The sequence below is a fragment of the Triturus cristatus genome, chromosome 1_2 (genome assembly GCF_964204655.1).
Source record: "Triturus cristatus chromosome 1_2, aTriCri1.1, whole genome shotgun sequence".
Taxonomy (NCBI): Eukaryota; Metazoa; Chordata; class Amphibia; order Caudata; family Salamandridae; genus Triturus; species Triturus cristatus.
The window spans coordinates 277,796,440-277,819,503 of record NC_140580.1 but is presented as its reverse complement, the minus strand read 5'-3'; the positions used below and the strand labels follow the sequence as shown (position 1 = coordinate 277,819,503).

The 23,064-nt window shown below is 46.2% G+C and overlaps 1 protein-coding gene across 6 annotated transcripts in view; it reads left to right on the top strand.

Annotated features, from left to right (window-relative positions):
• The window catches only part of LOC146867157 (uncharacterized), a 1,274,092-nt gene that overhangs the window by 752,121 nt on the left and 498,907 nt on the right, over positions 1 to 23,064 (top strand). For all 6 annotated transcript variants that reach the window (XM_085603699.1, XM_085603695.1, XM_085603693.1 and 3 more), the window contains one exon: positions 20,046 to 20,193. In XM_085603699.1, coding sequence (XP_085459825.1) covers positions 20,046 to 20,193 — 148 coding nt within the window. The remainder of the gene's footprint in view (positions 1 to 20,045; positions 20,194 to 23,064) is intronic.

Here is a 23,064-nt window from a genome sequence, read left to right as displayed (position 1 = left end):
ACCTCGTTTCGAAAGAGAGGGAAAGGTTGCTAACCATTTACAAGTTGAGATGCAGTATTTCATTTACTGCCTTTCTCATGATGATAGAGTGGAAAGTTGAAGAGGTTGCCATTTTAGACTTGCTTTGTATGAGAGTGATGTACCATTCTTGTGCTCAGTTTTTACTAGTCATAACAGTGTCCAAACTATGCAGAAAGATCTAAAACAACAATATAATCTACACACTGAATTCAGTGGTATGTATATAACCTTGTAAATATTTTAAAGATGAACATTAGAAATTAAGATGTATATGGGAGCTTGATAAAAAGAAGTTTCACAATGATGAGAAAAAATGGAGTTGAACTGTATCTATTAGAGAGAATGTGTTTAAGAGGATAGTGGTGAATGTTTTGGTAAATAAGTGAGAAATTAATTAGTGCCTGTTTATTACATTGTGTATTTTATTGAAATATAACAGTATAGTTTTGTGGAAAGTTGCAATGAGGAACTAAGAATATTTAAATGTGGAAACATCATGTGCAGAATAAAAAACATCTGTCATTTGCATTCTGGGAGTTGTAGTACTTTTTAGTAACATTATTAAACAGGATTAGTCTAGTGAGAAATAAAAGATGAAAACATGTTGTTTGGGTGTATATGAATTAGAAAGAAGTAATATTTGTTAGGTATATATTGGGAAGGATTTGTCAATGTGATTTTTAACTTATATGACCACTTTGCATATGCTTAGATGGTGACATATAGTTTTTGTGCATGCACATAGCTATATATATGGTGGGACTTTTGAGTTTGCTTAAAGATGCAGAGAAGTATATATTTTGGGAAAGATGGCTTGAAGATGTACATCTATTAAAAAATCGCATATATGTTTACATGGTGATCTATGTTTAATAAGGCTGATGAAAATGTAATGTGTGTGGTGAGGGTTGTGTTTTCTTTAAACATGCATTGTTCAAAATTGAGAAGGTTTAATAGTGCATAATGCCTCGAGAGTTCTTGTGCTAGCTTCAATTCGAGTATAACTTTTGTTGGAGATATGCTGAATATATGTTTTAGAAGCAGACAAAGTATTTGAGAAATTATGTAGGTATGTCATTCACAAAAGGTTTTGTGCTTTGAAAACTTTCAAAATGTTTTCTGTTTTAGAAACTTACTGATGCATGTGCACACTCCGTAGCAAAGCATGTATGCAATTATATATCAAGTGTGATACCTAGATTTCACTCACACATAGCTCTGAAGAAAATCATGCATACAGTAAAACGGTAGTTTGATACTGACAGAAGGAGTTAACCAATGATTCAGAAATATAGTGACAATTGTTATGTATCTAACTGGAATATAGGTACTTTCTCAATCAATCAGCCAGTATTCAGGCACTCATGGAATCACCCAACGACTACTCAGGCAGTCATCAAATCAGTAATTCACCATCCATGGAGTTATTCAATTATCCAGACACTATACATGTACTCTTTCAATCAGGCAGGCATAAAGTATGTAGTTATTAAAGTATGCAGGCACTACATATACATTCATACGATCACCTAGGTACTATCTATTGGCTTAAGCAATTGACAAGGCTGTATATGCTGGATAGGTGATTGGTTTACTACTATGGTACTCTGCGTAATTACATGAGTGCACGAGTAGAGCCTAAGTGTTTCATTAATGCACATGTGTGCATCAGTATTTCAATGACTGCATGGGTTGTAAGTGGTTATTTAGATGGCTGCATAGGTTCTGCGCGAATGTTATGATGCTTGCATAGTTACAGCCTTGTAAATTTAGTGTTAAATTTAAAAAAGTGTAGAAGAAGGAGAGATCCAGTGAAACAGAAAGAACGAGCTGAGAGAGTAGTTAATGAGGCCTTTGCTTTGAAGAGGAACCTTATCATTTTGATTCTAAATAGAATGAAGACTCTTGACAAAATAATGTTGTGCACGAGGAGACAAAACCAGAAGATAAGATTAGTGAATAGAAGTAACTGTTGTACTGTTTATAGTGGAGAATGGATATATACTTCTTGTACAGAGGCTTTATTTAATTAAGAAAGCTTACTCCAGGATAACAAATTGGTCATGCTATTGATTAAAGAGGAGGATGTCATGAAATGAAGAATGGTAGTCCTATAGCAAAATAGGTGATGGTACCTAGAAATGTAGAAGAAGTTACTGCAGAAGAGGTACAAGGGAGGCGTGGGCAGGGTACTGTATACACATGGAATTGCAGTAGTGTTTGTAGTATTAGACAGCAATCCATGGACATATTAAGGAAATCCCTACGTATCTTTCCAAGGTGAAGTTTAAAACACAAAATAAGTTATACTACTCAGAAATGCGAACTTTAAGTAGGAGGCTGTATTATGTGAAAACTCCTGCTTTATGTCTAGGAGAAATGAATAGAGAACTTTTGCATTGTTGAGTGGCAGACGTAGAAAAGGTTTGTGGTGATGTGCAGTTATTTTTCTTTGGTCCTGAGCAGGATTCTAGGGAAAATGAAGAGTTGTTAAGAGGAGGAGTTACAGAACAAGATATATATTTACAGTTGATAATTTTAAAGGAGAGATTACAACATTTAGGAAAGTGTTGTGTATAAAAACAGTATGTTTGTATATGTTGTCAGTGCACTTTCTAGAAGATTTTAAACACAGACTGTTGACTTTTACTTAAAAAGTGAAACAGTAAATCATGATAACTGGCAAAAGTTACCTGTGTATTTATTTGTAGAGGGGCAGTTTGACTTGTCTATATGGCAAGTTAAATGTAAGTAGTGTAGCAATAAATTAGAAGATAATAAAATGAACAACACATAGACATTAGATACCGATTTTGTAAGATAATAAAATGCCTGCTAATGTAGAAAAACTATGAAGGGACAACAATAAAATCAACATTTATTATTCTTTGCAGCATTGCGAAGGGCCGTTATGGACTAATCTCTAGCACTCACTACAACTCCACAATCCATGCAGCATGATGCCATTGGGGAAAACTTTGGAGCCAAATCTTGAAGTTGAGATTGGACTTTTAAATGGACACTCTGCTTCGGTGTTGTTGTGCTGCTATTGAAGTTGAGGGTACTTCAGCTTTGCATTGCCTTCTTGCTGCTCACTATGAACTCTTGTTATGAAATGTGCAAAAAGTGGGGGGGCGTGGCCAAGCCGGCTACTATGGCGGTCGCAGTCTGCTAGGGCTCTCCAGTCGGGCCGGCCAAATGACCGACTCCAGGCGTTGCTCCCCCTAGAAAATGCAACCCTGGGTGTCGGAACGGCTCTGGCGTCTGCTGCCCTGAGGAGGCACGACGTAGAGAAGGAGAAGTGCACCGGCGGCGTGGTGAGCCGCCGCACCGAGACCCAGCGGCACAAGATGGCGGCGAGCGGTCCCGGAGCTTCGGGACGGTGACCCTGGGGGAGGACTGTACCGGAGCAGGCGCGTTTCCCTGAGGGTCCCAGTCGGGGTGATCCCGGTGAGGTGCCTGCGGCAAATCGAGGACTCGATCACCCCCCTACCAGCAGCCGTGCGAGAAGGCAGGGCGGCCATGACTCCAGCGGCGCGCGCTCTACGCGTTGGCCGGCCCCGCAGGTGAGCGGACGCGCCGGTGCAGACTAGAGCCGCTACATCCCCCTGGGGGCACCCGGGGGCAACGATACCTACGGTGGGAGCAGAGCAGCGGGGGAAGCCCTGGCATATGTCAACGCTGGGCCGGGACGCCTGACCTCAAAATGGCGCCCGGCGAGACATCGCTGTAGAGGAGCCTGAGACCAGCACCAGTGGCACTCGGAGTGCGAAGTGTACACCGAACCCGTGACTGCCAGCAGCGAGGGGAGAAGCGCGTGGGGACAGAGCCTGTCACTTGCTCTGACTACTGACCCCCGAGATTGACGGCCGGTGGCTCCTTGGTGGCGAAGGCAGGATAGCGAAGTGTCTCCTAGACCTATAGCAGCACTCGGAGGCTACGACCAAAGACGCGGATCGTTGGTGCGGGGTCGCTCCTGGGGAAGCCCCCCTGCCTCCCCGGGGAGAGAGGAAGCCCGCGTCTTCAGCTGACGGACGCGGCGCACGGAGGTGCTCCAGCCGCGACGATGGGGAAGCCCAGGGGGACACAACAGACGACGGTCCCCGAGACGGCCCCGGAGAGGATGCCCAGAGCCCGGACCTGGGTGGGCGCAGTGGAGACGCAGCCTGACTCCTCGGTCTCCGTCAAGCTCGACCAGGTCTTGGCTGCCATTGAGCATTCCAGAGTCGCAATGGAGGAGCGACTCGGAACGCTGGCGACGGACGTCAGCCTTATCCGTGATGACCATCGGAAACTGGTGGATAGAGTGAAGGACGGGGAGAAGAAAATGGAGGACGTACAGCCAACGCTCGACAAACACCAGCAAACTCTCCAGGAGGTGCTGCATCGCCTCACCATTATGGAGGAACGGGCGGACGATTTAGAAGGGCGCTCCCGGCGCTGCAACATTCGCGTTATAGGGCTGCCCGAAGGAATCGAAGGCACGAACCCCCTGCAATATCTGGAGACATGGGTGAAGTCCTTCACTCCGGAAAAGGATCGCTCTGCATTCTTCTCTGTGGAAAGAGCCCACAGGGTCCCGGCTCGCAGACCGCCTCCAGGGGCGCCCCCAAGGCCGCTGATAGCAAAGTTCCTCCACTTCCGGGATAGAGATGCGATACTACGCGCGGCGCGTGTGGCGGGCACCCTGCGGGTCGACAACCAACGAATAATGGTGTTCCCGGACTATGCTAGAGCAGTTCAACAACAAAGGGCTTCCTTTCTGAATGTAAAACGCAGGCTGCGTGAGAACAATATTCAATACTCTTTGCTTTTCCCAGCTCGCCTCAGGGTGGTCCACGCCGATTCTACTGTGTTTTTCGCCAACGCCGCGGAAGCCCAAGACTGGGCGGACCTGCATTGCACACGACAGTCTAGAGCGGAGATCGCAAGAGACCCATACCCTAAACCTTCACGATCCGGAAAGCGATCACAACGGCGCCCACGGGGTGGAATGAGTGGCAGAGATCGCGCACACACGCAGGACTCTCCTGACCTAGAGCAAATTGTGAAGGAACGAAGAGAGGCTCTACAAGCGGTGATCGACTTACAGGCATCCCCCCTGCCGGACGACATCGACCGGCCACCGCATATCTTTACGTCAGAGGGGGAGAATGACAGTGACGACACACTATCGGGGGAGACCTCCGTGACGCCCCCCATGGTCACTCCGCAGACAGCGGACCTCATTCTAGATGAACAATCCGACTCCCGAGCGAAATGAGAGGGGACTGCAGACACTAACATTGAGCTAAGTACACTTCCTTTCCCACAGGCCGAACTTCGACCCCAGTTTCGTTACTTGCTATAACAGGAGCAACGTCCATTTCCCCTGATCACGGCCCGATTCGCAGCCAGCCCGGCACGCATGCTCCGCCGCCCCCTTCTTATATTGTTGTACCTCCCTTAATTGGGTAAACCAGTTTGGACGCATCGTTCCTGACGATGGGCCCTAGGCATTGGGAATGTTCCCCGACCCTGTTTGTTCAGTTACATGTCCCAGTTCAACACTTTCCCACCCCTCACATGGAAGGATACAGACCCCGACATTCCCCGCTTATGCTTACACGGCGTCGGAGGACACAGACACCCGCAACCAGCTGGGGCGACCGCGCTTTGTACACTGCAATGGGCATAACTCCCGCGCATAGCGTACAGACGTGGAAACACAACACCTCATACGACACACACTGATGTTACCATCCTTACCCTGAATGTTAGGGGGCTTCATACTCCACGCAAACGGTATACGGTGTACTCCTATGCAAAACGGCACAGCGCCCCGATAGTCTTTCTACAAGAGACGCATCTCATTGCAAAAGAGGTGGGGAAACTGCAGTCGAAATGGAGGGGGCTCATCTGCGCCACAACATACTCTGCGTTTGCGCGGGGGGCGTTGATCTGGGTGCGACCGGGAACCCCCTTCCAGGAGCTTCGGAGGGTGGTCGACAAAGAAGGTAGATATGCGCTGCTGGAGGGGCTGTTGGACGGACAGGTAGTGCTTCTCGGCAGTATTTACGCCCCCAATGTGGACCAAGACAAGTTTTGGGACCATCTCACGGGGGTTCTTGCCCCATTCGCTTCCGTACCGTGGGTTCTGGGAGGAGACTATAATTGCACGCTTGACTGGAACCTTGACCGCTCCCACCTGCCCCCACTGCACTCCCTGGCATATAAGCAAACTGACCGATTCCGGGCTTGGATCGCCCACTGGGCACTCACCGATGCTTGGCGAATGCGCCACCCCCTGGTGCGATTGTACTCCTTCCACTCCATCCCCCACAATCTACGCGTCCGTCTTGACCGCTTCTTATGCTCGGCGACTATCTTGCCCACGATTACCCACACGGATTACTTGGGCAGGATCATATCCGACCACGATGCCCACATTCTCCAGTTACACTGGCGACCCCCACACCCGCCGGTCCCCACGTGGCGCTTACCACGGGACTGTCTGTCGGACCAGGTCTTCCGACACGATCAGGAGAATAGCATCCAAGACTATTTCGCACGCAACTCGGGTACGGCATCCTCCAAGTTAGTGGAATGGGATGCATTTAAGGTGGTGGCCCGGGGTGAGTGCTTGAAGCAAATAACGGGAGTTAAGCGCGTACTAGAACAGGCCCTAACCGTTGCGGAGCGCCGTTTGGCGGCCCTCACGAAACAGGATGCCACATCCGCAGAGGAGGTGCGAAGTGTCACCGAGGCAAAAACTGCCTACCAAACTGCCTCCACGGACTTACGGAAGTACAACTTCCGATCTTACGCTACACGGATGCATAGGGAGAGGGATAAGACGGGCACTCTATTGGCGTGGTTGGCCAGACAGGACACGGATGTCAAACCCATCACTGAGATACTGGACCCTGGAGGGATGGTCATACGTTCTCAGGCGGGGATTCTGGGCGCCTTCCGCGATTACTATGCGGAAACTTACAGTGACCCAACTTCTACCCCGCAACCTGTAGTGGATCGATTCCTCGATCCCCTACCCCTTCCAACGATCACGAGGACAGAGAGGGAGGCTCTGGACACGGTGATAGCCTCGGCGGATGTGACACGGGCCCTGCGTGCCCTAGCCCGAAATAAGGCTCCGGGATTAGATGGGTTCCCCCTAGAATATTACACGACATTCTCCATCCACCTGGTCCCTCGATTAGTGGAGGTGTTTGCGGCAGCGCTGAAGAAGGGAGAGCTGCCGAGATCCATGCGAGAATCCGTAATTGTGACGTTCCTGAAACCGCACAGGGACCCACAACAAATGGCCTCCTATCGTCCCATATCGCTGTTGTCCGCCGATTGCAAACTCCTCGGGAAGACCCTTGCGGATAGATACGTACAAATCATACGCTCCCTGATCCACCCGGATCAATGCGGTTTTATACCAGGCAGATGCACCTCACAGAACATACGTCGGGTTTTCCACATCCAGGATCAAGTACAGGGGATATACCCTCGAGCGGCCTGTCTCATCCTAGACCTTGAAAAGGCCTTTGACTCCCTCACATGGCGGTTCTTGTTTTCGGTGCTGCAGCGAGCAGGCATTGGGCCCACCCTCCTGGCTTATACGCGCCTACTGTACACCGGGCTGACCTCGCGGGTGCGCCTGGGCCGGTACATCTCGACGGAGTTCGCGGTTCAGAGGGGCACGCGACAGGGCTGCCCATTATCCCCTCTGCTTTTTGCTCTGGCGGTGGAGCCTCTCGCCATCCGACTCCGACGGGAGGGGGAGAGCTGGGGTATCCCGATAGCGGGTACAGTGCATAGTGTATCTTTGTACGCTGATGACCTGCTGATCTATGTACGAGACATTACAGACGATCTGACCCCCCTCTGGGAAACCTTGACGGAATTTGCCGCGGCCTCGGGGCTACGGGTGAACTGGGATAAATCCACGATATATCCGCTGCATCCGGACCTACCCCCACAGGAAGTTCGCCTTGGAGCTCAGCAGGTGCCTTGGAGCGCGGAGGCCCCCCGATATCTCGGAATCCGTCTTTACCATTCCTCCACGGATATGTTCGAGGGCAACCACGGTAGGGCGTTGGCGAGTCTTAGGGCCTCGGTCGGATTTTGGAAGAGCCTCCCACTGGCGCCTATTGGGAGAGTGGCATTGGCCAAGATGATCATGGTTCCAAGACTGCTGTATTTCTTTACCAATCTGCCAGTAATCCCGCCCAAGGCCTTCTTCCGGGACCTCGACTCCCTCCTCAGTGCGCTCATTTGGGGGTCTGCCAGGCACAGAATAGCCCTGACAAAACTGCAACTGCCCACTACACAGGGTGGCTTGGGAGCCCCCTCATTTGAAGCCTACTTCCTGGCAGCACAGCTGCAATGGCTGTCCCATTGGACGGCAGACAGGTACACGGTGGAAACTTGTACTGCTGCAGGACGGATATCGATTCCGGAGATCCGTCGCCTGCTCCTCCCTGGCACTCAGCCAAAACGCACATACCCTCTACAGGTGTCAGTGGCACGTAAGTGCATGCTACGGATACACCGCATGTCCCCGGGGACCCCGTTGTATTCCCCCCTACTCACCCTGGTGGGGTGGCCCAAACAGGAACGCTACTACACAAATAATGCGCTCCGCATGTGGACGTCGTGCGGCTTAACGGAGGTGGAGTCCTTTTTCGAGGATGGGCGACTAAGACCATTCCATAGCCTGATGGAGGAGTACGATCTCCCCCCGGGACAATTTCTGCTGCACCGCCAACTCCTAGATAGCTACCGACCATATCAAGACCTAAGTAAAGGGGAACCACGCACGCACCCCGTTATCCACACGATCCTACACATGGGAGCTGGGCGCCATCTCACTACATGGCTTTATAAGGCCATACGGGAACTGGTTAGCAAGCCACTAGATTCCCTACGAGCCACCTGGGAGACTGAAATTGGGCGGGCACTCCATGACGGGGAATGGGGGAAAGCTCTGAAATACCCTAAGAAGGTCTCTAGGAACGCACGCTTTAAAAACATTCAATATCACATCCTACACAGGGCCTATCTAACCCCCGCACGCCTCCAGCGATTCTATCCTGACACTCAGTTCCTGTGCCCCAGATGTCAAGCGCGGAATGCAGACTTCCGACACATGTTCTGGAGCTGCCCCATCATAAAAATTTTCTGGCACCACATTCACACTGCTCTGGGTACTCTCACGGGGCTAACTTGTATGAACACTTGGGAGGCTAGCGCCATAGGCATCTTTCGCACAGGTAAACAGCACAGGGTGCAGACTCGTTTCCTCTCCCTAGCGGTACTCTTAGCTAAGCGCAGCATCGCTATGCATTGGCGTTCTCCCACTGGTCCACCGTTGGCGGCGTGGGTGGGAGCTACCCACAAGTGGGCGGCGGCTGAGGAGGAGACATTACGGGAGGAGGAGGTAAAGGGGACCCGCAAGCACCCTATATCGATGGAATGGGCCATGCTATTGTATCAATTTCGACAGCTTTCCCCGGGCGCTGACCCGAGTGGCAGCCCCCCTACGTCGTCAGCCCCACGCACACAGTCACAGGCCCTACCCAACTGATCTCTCGGAACCCCACCCACACAAGCCCATCGCAAGCCCTGGCGCCTGGAATGCGGTCGCAGCCCTCGGCCGCACCCACTAGGATAAGTACACACGAGTCGCAGAGGTGTCCTGCCCAAACAACGCTGTATACCATCGCTAATGTAACTGGATATATTCTTCCATACCCCTTCCTTAGTTTATGCCCGTGTTCCGCCCCAGTTTCTATGCCATATCTGGAACCCGGACAACAGGATATAAACATCATGCTCTCTCTATACCCTGTTTATGCTCCTTGTTTATGTACAAGCGATATACACAGCCATTCTGTCCCACTACTGGATGTATACTCTGCTATGTCTATCTGAGGGTTGTGTATGATGGTCAATGTCTGAAATATGTAAATGGCAATAAAAATAAGTTTAAAAAAAAAAAAAATGAAATGTGCAAAAAGTATAAAAGGGAGAAAAAACTTACTGGGTATGACTTTTGGCAACATAGCGAATAGCTGTAACACACTGCTCACCAGCTGTTAGAACAACATTACAGTCCATGAAAGATTTAGCCATTCTTGAAAACTCTGGAACCATATTTGCTGTAGTAGTCTGTACCTCTAATGGGACATTCTGGCCAGGAATTGCTGCTGCTGCCACTGATGAGATGGTCTTCCAGCTTCCTTCTGCTTGATTGGCAGTTGGAGACATTTTCTATGATAGGTTTTAAGATAACAGAACATGAATGTCATACCAAATGAGTCCCAAATAATTCTCCAGCCAAAATCTACCACCTACTCACAATAAACTTCTGGAAAAGATGATTCAAGAATGAGGAGTGGGTTTATACTTCCTATTAATTTTACTGATCAGTATATTGTCCAATGATATTCCTTACTTTCCTTGTCAAGTGATGTTTTCAGATTGTGCATTGCACTAGTTTGGCAACCGTTTTTAATTCCCTATGAGTTTGGGTAACAATGGGTAGTAGGATGGGTGTTTGGTAGTTATGTTTTAGTTGTGAGTTCAGATGTTGAGTTATTTATTTGTTTTTGTTAAAGGTGTTGTTAAAATAAAGTTAAACAATTATGTTATGAAACAGCTAGACTAAAACTTTGTGTAAAATATATCTATATATCTGTTTTTCACTTTGTCATTTGTATTCGAGACTACTGATGCCATTGCAATCTTTGGTGTTGCTGTGAAGAAGGAAATGCATTTTCGATTTGGTTAGTTCGACAAATGAATACAAAGGGAAAAGTTAAATTAGTATCCTACTAAATAATTGCACTGAAATATTATGTAAAATATTTCTATATATGTCTTTTTCACTTCGTTAAAAACACCAGGTATTCACAGTCTTTCCTTGGCAATGGCACTCATAGAATCATTCAGGCACTACCTGTGCAATCATCAAGGACGTCTTTTCTGCATCACTGCTAACGTACCTCCTGACATAGTACTAGTTTGGGGATGAAGTCCTCTTGGCTATTGAGGGTATTTGGGGGCCAAGTAACCCTCTTTTTACCTCCAGCAAGTTTCACACAGTTAGTTTGCTAAGAGGTGTTCTGAGGTCTGCAAAGACCATTACTACTTAAAAAAAAAAACCTTAGAAATTCACTGAAAAAAAAAAGGTTACAGGGTCAATATAGTTAGGAAATAGAATTAAAAAAAGAACCTTAGAAATTCACTGAAAAAACCAAAGGTTACAGGGAAGTTAAAGTTATGAAATACAATTTGAAAAAACTAGAAATTCACTGAAAAAAACAAAGGTTACAGGGACGTTATAGTTAGGCTGACATTTCACTTGTACAAAACCAGAGAAATTCAGAGTGCAAGTCTGTAGGAACAGTTTTAAGACTGCAACAGTACCCCCAAGATGGTCCTGGGAGTTGACGAGAGCATTCAACTGACATTGCGGACTCTTATTGAGGACATTTTCAGTGCCCGATTTGAATCAATATTGACGACTATTGCTAAGTATATAATTGATACTATGAACACCTGTGTGGCTGATTTAAAGAAAAAATGTGAGCGTTTAGATACTCTAATGGATTCCTGTATGAGGGAGAAATTGTGCTCTACAGAAGTTAACACTAATTTGGCCCTGTTACCTGCATCATCAGTAGTAACTAGGTCCATTGGTGGTGGGAAACATTCAGGAAGGCATCTGCTGCCACTCCCGGGGTGGGGGGGGGGTGTAAAGTCGAATCTTGATGACAGGCTTGGCGTCCCCCAAGATTTGAATCGAGGGGGAGCAAAGGTATCTAATGCTGTCCCTTGTGCTGTTAAATCGCAATTAAGTGGGCCGTCTACAGCATCACGGGAGAATCTTAAACAACATAAGAATCGTAAATCCCTTATTAACAATAGAATTAATCTCCCTCCAGAAGCTACGCCTCTGGTTGCAGTTCTTGTAGGGGTCTCTCCGTTAGATGCCCCTGGGAATGAGTCAACAGCGGCTTTGATGCGTAAAACAAAAAATTGGTGTGATCATTATTGCTCTGGTCAATCTGAGATTTCTAATTGTTGTGTCAGTTTCGTACCACAAGTCCTGTTCCTGGCCCTGTAAGACTATGTGGGGGTGGGGGGTGGAGTGGTAGCTCCTAAAATGCCAGGACTGTTGTTGGGGCTCAACGAGAAGAGTTCACCACTCTCAAATAGATTTTCCCCACTTAGTCAGTTGGCTATGAATGACTGACTAATGGAGAAAGAGTATTGTCCACCTGTATTAAGCCCTAACAACTTGGTTGGAATTGATACTGGGAGAGAAGTGTGCTTATCTGTATTGACCCCTAACAATTATGTCGGAGGTGACACTGGAGGTGTAAACCCCACCAGCTGTAGAATCCTTAGTTGGAATATTGCGGGCCTAAGGTCCAAAAGAGATGACCTAAACTGGCTAGATTTTATAAAAACATATGATATAATTGCCTTCCAGGAAACATGGGATAGAGGGGAAAACTTTTGGATGGATGGTTTTAGTTCTTATTTCTTACCTGCTCGCACTGCCCCGGCGGGAAGAACAAAGGGTGGCCTTATGTTTCTTTTTTCTTTGAAAATAAGGGGATCTATAGGATTGAGTCAGACTCTTTTAATTGTCTGATAGTAGAACTAAGTAACCCGAATTACCCGAAGTTACTAAGTGTGAATTTTTATAATTCTGGGGAGAATGATTTTATGAACCAACATTTGAGTAATCTGAAACTCTTTTTAAAAGACTATAGGGCAAAGCAATCCACTTCTTATTATGTTTTGCTTATGGGTGATTTTAGTATTCACTTGTGTGATTTGCACTGCCTAATTGATGATTATCATGGTTCTAATTTTGCGTCGACCCCCCCACTTTGAACACTCAGTGCGGGGGTACGACTTGAAGTCCCTTTTGACCGAAGCTGACCTTTTTGAACCCGGCTTTGCTAACAATCTTGAGCGGTGTCCCACGTTTAAATCTAAGGCCAGAGATACCATCATTGATTAAATATTCTTGTCTCCCATGCTATTAGATAAGGTAGTTTTTTATAATTCCCGGGAGTCACCTTTTAGCGAACACAATCCTTTTATTCTGGAACTAGATAAAAGTTGTGGCTTGTTGGGCTATGGAAGAAAGAACTCGGTTCCTAGTAGCGTGGTCACCTGTGACCAGGGGAGGAGGCTTAGATGGTCTAAAGTCATGCCTGATATTTTTTTTACAGACTTGTGCGAGAAAAGTAAAAGGAATATTTCAATATTTGTCGATCCCTCTAGTGCTCAGGAGGCTGTACTTGGAGCATTTGATGGTATCTGTAGACAGATAGCACGTGATGTTACCGTCAATATTAAACAAAGGTATAAGATGGTTTGATGACAATTGTTCGCGTGCTCACCACTCCCTAACTTTAGCACTGAAAAAGTTACCCCATGATAGGGTTTTGGTAGCGAACCTGCAGAAACAGTATAAGTCAGCTGTTCATAGTCAGGAAGCAGAGATTAACGCAGAGGCGTGTTATGCGTTATCATCTGTCGAGGTGCTAAAGGATAGTTCAAAAGTTTGGGCAGTTATTAATACCCCGTTCTTTTCTGGTGTGGATAATGAGGTACACGAAAGTAACATCACAGAGGCCCAGTGATTGTCCCATTTTGAGGCAATTTATGCCTCTAAAGAGGCACTGGACATGTTCCCTAGGCCATTACCTAACCAAATTACAGCTCCACTCGTATTTTCTGAGGAGGAAATTGAGATAGCTATAAGGGAGACCTCTAGCAACAAGGCTCCTGGTCCAGACTGCGTCCCTGCAGCCCTCTATAAAAGTGAACCAAAATTTTGGGCGAAAATCCTGGCCAATGTTTTTAATGCTTTTGGTTCATTGGGGTTCTCTGCATCTTGGTCCCAATCGATTATTATACCTGTTTTTAAAAAGGGTCAGAGAGGGGATCCGCGGTGTTGTAGACCGATATTTCTGATCGACTCTTCTGTTAATATATTTGGAAAGGTGATTTTAACTAAAATTACAGATTGGGCTACTGAGAAGAAGATCCTATCTAACTTACAATAAGGGTTAAGAAAAGGCAGAAGTACCATGGACCAGTGCCTTAATTTATATTTATTAATAAGTAAATATACCATGGCTAAAGAAGGATGTCTAAGGATGTCATTTATGGACCTATCCTCAGCGTTTGACCTGGTTAACAGGTCAAAGCTATGGAATATTTTGCTGGATAAAGGTCTCGATCCATGTTTAGTGCATTTTCTGGATGACCTTCATCAAGACCTTACTGCCTCGGTTCGGATCTCCCAAGATGGTAAACGCACAAGAACTTTTAAATCAGGCAGGGGCGTCCGTCAGGGGTGCATTTTGGCACCCCTGCTTTTTACACTTTATATTAATGACCTGGACAAGACTCTAGTGGAGGATTCCCCGGATTTTCCACGTGTAGGAGACTGTCCTATTCCGGTTCTCCTATACGCGGACGACGCTGTTCTTTTAGCACGTACCACGGTAGGCCTCCAGCGGCTTTTAGATGCTTTTGGGGCCTACATGCAGTCTTTGGATTTGGTAGTAAATAATGGAAAGTCTCACATTATGTCAACTGGTACTAGAGTAAGAAAATCTAAATATTTTTATTGGAATGGGGTGGAAGTGACTTTGGTCTCTTGTTTTACTTATTTAGGGGTTCTTTTTGATGATAGGTCCTCCTGAATACCCCAACAAAAAATTAAAGAAAATGCAGTCATCCGATCTTCCTCAGGTCTATTAGGGTTTGCACAACGACTGGAGGCCAGACCTATTGAGGGCATATTAAAAATATACAGAGCCTGGCGATTGCGGCCTATGGCTCCTCTATATGGGGATTCAAAGAGCAGGTTGGTGTTCAGATAGCGGAAAATACATTTTTACGAAGCCTTTTGTCCGTATCACAATCTATCCCAACTTTTTCTATACACCTGGAACTGGGGCTAGGCTATGTTTCTGATAACTTGAGTACAGCCCCATTGCTCTGTTGGCTCAAAACCTGGTTAAATCCTGAATTAACTTTGAATCACCAGATCTTACAGGACTGTGTTAAATTAGATGATTCTGATAAAATTAAGTGTTTGTCATATGTCTGGGTGGGGGGAGATTGTTCAAATTTGAAAGTCGTGTCTCACAAGACAAACCAAATCGTTCACTGTTGCTCACAGTAGTTCATTGTCGCTGCAATATTGAGATGCAATTATTGTCCTGGATATATGGCCAGGTTTGGTAATATAGAGTGTTCCTCCCTCCAACCTCTCCCTAATATCCTGGAATGTACAGGGACTTAACGACACTCGGAAACGTAGACAGGTGCTCCATTATTTGCTCAGACACAAGGTCGATATCGCTTATTTACAGGAGACACACCTCCCCAAAACAGATACGTCGCACTTTGGCGCCAGCTGGGGGGCGCATAGGAATTTTGCTAACTATAGTAATTACGCACGGGGTACTGCCATTTTAATACATAAGAGAGTTCCCTTCCACTTTAGTTCCATGCTTCAAGATGAAGAGAGTAGATATCTTGCGGTCTACAGGACCTTGATGAGTAGAAATGTCACATTACTTTGCGTTTATGCCCCGAATACAGACGCCCCGATTTTTTTCATTCCCTTCACGCATGGCTCATGGGACTACAGCCACAGATGTTGATTATAGTTGGGGACTTTAACCTACTACTTGACCCTGTGGTGGACAGCACCTCAAGGTCCTCAGACGTTAAACCATGTGCCCGCCGTGCACTGCTTGAGCTCTGTGACAGGTTCACATTGCTAGATGTCTGGCGCAAACGTAACCCGAACGCCATGAAATACACGCACTACTCAGGTTAACACAACACCTGGACGAGGATTGATTACTGGTTGCTCTCCTCCGACATTTATGGTTGGTGCACATCAGTTGGGACCCTTCCCAGGACTTACTCAGATCACTCCCCTTTGACTCTACATCTTAAGGTCCCCCGCCCAGGGGGCTTTGACCCACAGTGGCGGTTCCCCAGCCGCGCTTTACGTGACGAGTTGTTCAGGGGAGAGATACGAGCAGCCATAGAGAAATATTTTGCTATCAACACGGGCTCGGTAGACTCTTGGGTGGTTCTGTGGGAGGGCATAGTCAAACATGCAGGAGTACTCAGAGACCTTTGCAACACACTGACACGACTCGAACGCGACCTCAAAACACTAGATGAGGATGCCACAAATCACGCACAACCCACCGACGAGAGCAGAAGATTAGTAATACTGGAGGAATACAGGGAAACAGCTGACTGGGAAATTTTATTCTTAGGGAAATAGCATACGGCGCGATGATATGGGGAGGGTGAGAGACCTGGCAGAGTTCTGGATCAGCTCCTGCGCCCCCCACATCACAGGACTTATATTACGGAACTGCGTTTCTCAGGCACACATACATACACCTCCACTGTGGACATACAAAACAAATTGGAATATTTTACTACTCTGTAATCCACCACAATAGGGAGTAATCACGAAGAACAAGAGCGCTATTTATATGAGATAGCCTTAGTTTATCTCGAGAAGCACATGCAGGATTTTTTAGCGGAACCCATCTCGGTTGCCGACGTCTTACTGCCCATCGACACTATTTGTGGCTCATCGGCACCCGGATTAGACGGTTTTACCGGAGACTTCTATAAAGAATATAAGGAGTTATTGGCTCCAAACCTCATCGAGGTGTATGCTGAGGCACTGGAGTCAAGTATCCTTCCCCCAACTTTTAGGGAGGCAGTCATAATTCTCCTTCCTAAACCTGGAAAAGACCCTACACAATGTGGCTCTTACCAGCCACTATTCCTCCTAAATTTAGATTATTAAATTTTAGCCAAAGTCATTTCTAATCAGCTCAATTAATGGAATTCATCATTTCTCCGGCTCAATCTGGCTTTGTGCCACATCGTTCCACCTCACTCAACCTCCGCACACTTTTTTCTGTTATTCATAGGATCAATCCAGACACACCGGCTGCAGCCATTCTTCTAGACAAGGAAAAGCCTTTGATTCTTTAGAATGGCCCCTTTTTCTTTCTGTTATGAGACGTATGGGCATGCCCTTGGGTTGTCGCCACAACATCATTATTGTATAAATGTAAATGTAAATGTTGTAGACTTGTAAAGCGCACAGCTACCCCAGCAACGGGGCGTCTCGGCGCTGTAGACCGTTGGGGAACCCGTCCTGGCTATCCCTGTGAGATGGTCCCTTTCCTGGGTATCTCCAAGGTGAAACCAGGCATACCCGGCGTCTGTGGGGGGCTGTTGTAGAGATGAGGCAAGCTTAATGCCCAGAGTTGCCGAGTGTGTTTCTGGTTAGAGTAGGTACCGAGGCGAGAATTATCGAGTCCGTTTTTGACCATGGTCCACAACCCTGCCGCTTCGGGAATTGAACCCTGGTCCCTGGCCAATTCTCTGCTTACGGGTCTGCCGCCTCTAACTAGTGAGCCACACCTCTATAACACACCAACTGCTCGGTTACGTTTAAATGATACACTCTCCTGCCCCTTTCTGTTATCCCGTGGAACCCGTCAGGGCTGCCCACTGTCTCCATTATTATTCATGTTGGCTATAGACCCCCTGATACGGCACTTTCAGGAGCAACATCTACACAGAAGTCTACAATTTTACACTGCCCCCTCCTGATGTCCCTATACGCAGATGACGCAATCCTTTTCGTCCGACACCCTCAAGACAAATTTCATGAAATGATCAGGGAAATTATTCAATTCGGTCGTTTCTCGGGATTGGGCATAAACTGGCACACATCCGTAATATTCCCGCTGACTGCCAGTAAAAAACAATGGGACTGCGAATTCCCCTTAGAATGGTGCACAAGTTCAGTTAGATATCTAGGTATCCTTATTCATTTACACACCGACCAAATATTAAGGCTTAACTATGGACGAGCGGTTGACACACTTACCACCCAAGTAGAGAAATGGCTGAAGCTACCCTTATCAATGGCAGGCCGAGTATCGATTATAAAGATGGCAGTACTCCCTAAATTCCTATATCTTTCTAATAAGATACCTATTCCTCTCACTAATAACTTCTTTCGAACACTCCGTACCCTTTTGACCCACTTGGTCTGGGGCAGGAAGCAGGCTAGGGTTTGATGGGCAGTCCTCACGTTGTCATATGAAAGAGGAGGATATAATGTCCTGTATTTTCAGCTATATTATCTAGTGGCCCAATGTAGTTATGCTTATTCTTGGTATCACCCCGACGCCTGGATTCTGTATTTCAGACCAGAGGCAGACCTTGTTCTTCCTGAAAAACTTGCGACAATACTGCCCACGGGCTTCCCCAGAGACCCAATAGATATCCAAACTGTTTTATCCACAAGCTGGGCGTGGAGAAAACTATGTCAGATCACAGGTACGGAAGTTTTTTATTCCTCTGCTCTGCTCATCGTTAACCCCTGCTTGATACCAATCACGGGGCAGTGTTTGGTACAGCGTACTCTGACGAAATTCGACCTTTCACAGATGGGCGACTTATATCCAGATGGCCATATCTTCTCCTTAACGGAGGACACCCAGTTTCAGACTGGTACCATTATGGACAAATTTGTCATGGGCCGCATTCGCTCTGCCCTACGCTCCACATTTTCATCCTTCCCGATTGAACCAACCTCCTTCCCTCCTCCCACTATGATAATCGAGAAGGCAGATAACACACATTTCATTTCAAAACTTTATAAGGCATGCACAGCACTGAAACCCATAGATGGCAACAAAATACGCAAGGCCTGGGAAGCTGACTTGGGAAAGACAATTACAGACGAGCAATGGGCCAAATGCTGCTCGGTTACACAGGATGTCTCGCTGAATAGTAGACACAAGCTCTTCCACTTCTAATTTTTACGCCGTATATATTTCACTCCAGCATTGGCACACAAAATAGATCCTTCCAAGCCGAACAACTATCGTAAATGCTGCGCCCCTCAGGCCGATTTTGCACATCTCACTTGGACATGTCCGAAACTGCAACACTACTGGGAACGCATACACTTTACACTTGGGAAAATGATTAATCTTCCACTGAACCCCATTCCAGAAGTGGCCCAACTGGGCTATACAGTAAACTTCCCCAAAAAGGTCAGAAGGTTCGCATCACTAGGTTTGTTGTTGGCGAAACGAGAGGTGAACATTCATTGAGGGCATAGGTCTGTCCCGACCGTCCAAAACTGGCTACGTAGTCTAGCGTATAGTAACCTTAACAGTGAAACAAATGCGAGTGTGATGCCTTGCTGGTCCCGTCCCAGGGATATATGGAGCCCCTACCGGTCATACATTGAGACCCTACGTCAAGATGCCGATCAACAACTGGAACAGGGCATTGTCCCAGAGGGAGTGGGGTAATTGCAACTTTAAAGCCGGTACTGTCCAATTATATTGTGAATATTGAGTACCCACCGAATATGCGTAAAGTCCATAAACGCAAATCACGTACATTGAGGTTCTGAATTTGGGTGTGGAGCTATCAGAAAGCGTACTTCCCCCTTATGCCTTTAGAGCCATACTGTGTATACAACAGCCTTTAACCACCTGGTAAATATCTCGAGAACTGTGAACTGTAGTATTTGTGACTATAATTGTGGCGCAACAATATGCAATGACTTATTGGTGAACGACTTCATATGTACACTATCTTTCTTTGTACTGAAGGAAAATGAAAATTAAGTTATAAAAAAAAGGTTTTAAAAAAAAAGAAACTTCTCTCCAAGGGAATTCTACAATGCTGCAACATCCACACGAGGACGTAGACCTGTGGGTGTAGATTTATGATTTTGTTTCTGAATCGGGCCCTAAGAATTTATTTTGGACCCCTGTTTCAATATGTAAAAAATACAAGCCAGGAGATTACTCTATTTAATCAGCAACAGTTTAATAACATTTTGCCTAGAAATGTGTTTGACTCACCTACTGCCATAAATAATCTAAACATCTTATTTATTATGTTTCTCCAAGATTTTAAAAGGTCACGACGCAAGCAACCCATCTTCAATCCCACCCGAACTATGGAAAACAATATCCACCAATCTGGATGCAGATGAGAGAAAGCGTATGTCTATGGAAACAATACTAAAAGAACTGGAATCATACAAGCTTTTACTGGGTAAGATATTTTAATTTTTCAGATGTTATGTGATGAGTTTTTAAATAGCGAATTGAAAATCATCCACAGTTCCTCTTGGCACGGGTTAGTGTTTAAAATTCTGGATCTTTTTTTTGGGGGGGGGGGGGTGTTGGACAATAGAACGTTTTATCACTTACTCCCCTTCTTCCTATCTTCTTAAAGAGACCCACTAGATGCTTGCTAAATGGTTTTAACCCTTCCAAGCCTGCGCTTTGCAAAGTTTTAAGATTTACAAGGATGAAAAACACAGATGGCAATGAACAAAATTCACATTGAGTCGCAAATATCTGTGTGGCTCACATCAACCTGTCGATTCCTTGAAAATCGCAAGGAAAATGCAATGACAAAGATGCGTTTCACATTCCTTGTCGTTGGCAGTGAAATGTTTGAGCTGTTTCCAACCACTCCAGAGGGCTGACAGCATTGTAGTGTTACTGACTGCTCGGATCAGTGACTAGCAGTTTACACAAAGGATGCATCTATCAGGGACAACGTTTGTGGTGCGAATGATTCCTAAGGGCATCAGGGGGACAGAAAATGGTCACAGGGACTGGTACGTGCTCTCCCAAATGTTCTTTTGTAAAGTTATGCCTTTTTGCCATTTCAATCACGATTCTTCCAATAGACAGGGATTATCATGCTGGTCCTTTGCAAATGTGAATGGAGATATAAATGTCTGCTGAGACTTGCAAGCAGACATCGCTGTAATTGCAGCTGGTCACAAGGATTCCATGAAGGAATCTTGCCATGTATCATTTGTGACCAGACACTGTATGCTGTGACATAGTCATACATTTAGCAGCGTGCAAAGAATTGGTCTATTTTAAATAGCAGACACTTTCAGTCTCAAATTGTTGTGTACTTTTTTCGTCCCTGATTGTTTATCGACAGGTTATGAGTTATCAAACAGATGTGCATATGATCAGTTGTATTATGATTTCCCATGCTATTACACCTGTAAGTGAATTGTGATATGTGTATAAATGTTCTCTAGTTCCGTGATATCACAGTGTAACCCGATCATGTTGTGGAACATTGAAAGGTTGATTCTGATTGCTAAAGTGGTGGTGAGTGCAGAGCGTGGATGCGAACTACTATTTTTGTGCGATTATTAAAATGTGTTTATTTAACAACGCCGACACAGCCCCAGTCGGCTCCCCAGCCAGCACTATAGTTGGTGCGAGTGGGAGCAGGCTCTGTTCATTTGCCCCCACTGATGCAGGAGCAGCTTTTTTAGGTTTCGCCTGAGCCAGCGCATGCGCTGCACAGAGAGACATTTAGTATACGGGTTTTCAAAGTGCTGCCACAGCCGGCCTAGCGCTTGCGTTCACGCGCGCAGCTGCCATCTGCCTCCCTTTCAGCGCGATCACTGCTGCGCGCGCACCACTTGCGTGATTACCACAGAGCGCGTCCGATCACTTTCGCTTTCACGGCCGCGCGGCCAATGTTTGTTTCTTTCTATTATGTGAGCCGGAGTTAGCGCATGCGCGCCCGCACATAACTCCACCGCCCACCACATATCGCGTCTCCCGGCTTGTTATCTTGTAGTGCCGGGTGTTTTGTTCCCTTAGAGAGGAAATGCATAACTTTTTGATCTTGCAAATTATCCCTAAAGCCCAATGCAAGCCTCAAAATCGGAGCTGATGCTCATCTGTTTAAATATTTTTTCGGGTTCATACTATAGCTTCATATAGTGGTATTAGTTGGCATTTGAATGCTCTACAAGTCGACATGCTTAGGTAAACCTATTTGCTAGTTTTTTTTAAAATGGTCTCCATCCTAAACTATTTGACAGAATCCTAGGAGAGTTCTAGAAGACACTCTGAAATTGTCTGGCAACATACCTAGCTGTTCCTGCTTTTACTAGTATGACGATTAGGGCGTCAGTGAATGAGACTGTTGGCGCTTCCCTCTTTTCTCTGCCTTTAGAAATAATTGTGCATGACCTTTATTCGGTGCCTCCCTGTAGAGTAGCCGAGAGAGACCACTTTTTAAATGTTGCGTCACGTGGACTCTGATTTTGATCCTGATCAGCCGATCTCCTATTATGGTACTTTTGTGTGTGTCTGTGTGTGTGCGCGCGCACGTGTGTTTCAAGTCAGACATTTGAGAGCCGGAAGGGTGACTTATGAAACGCACACGTCTAATGCTACTGCTTTTGTGGCGTGATTCCTTGATTGCTTTTCTATCTGCTGTTTCACTAAATTAGCACTTATGCTTATGGCAGCCCTGCCAGGGAACAAACGCCGCACGTCCCTTAAGTGCTCTGTCCTGATGATGATCGCTGCGGGTTCAGTGATTAGCCGGTGTATTTTATGCTGTATTGTAGGCAGGGCTTGTAAACGCTCTGTGCAGCACAGATCTGCGAGGCTTAGTAATGTGTGACAGAGGTGACACACCTGTCACGGTTGCAGTACTTGTATTGGGTGTACCGACAAATGCCAACTATATTTTTGATGAGTCAAACAGAGCAAATAGTTCCCTAAGAACTGCCACCGCTTTAATTGGATCTACAATACTACAGTACGTTTAATTTGTCAATTAAGCTGTTTGCAGGGCTGACATATTTTGAAAGTGGGTGATCATTGCTTCTCGGCAGGAAGCAGATATTTAGTGACAAACACAATTAATCTTTTCCCCCATTTATAAGATTTTGGCGTAATTTGGAGTAAACTTAGTGTTCCTGTTGTGAAACTCGAGAATGCAGATAGTAAGGCCGTTATCCTATAGCTACTTTCATGACATAAACGTTAATTACTTTATCCTACAAAAGAACAGCCCTGTGGGTATATTCTTCAGTACCACAGTCACTTGCCCTATTCGCCTAGTAACAGAGACCAAGACAGGCTG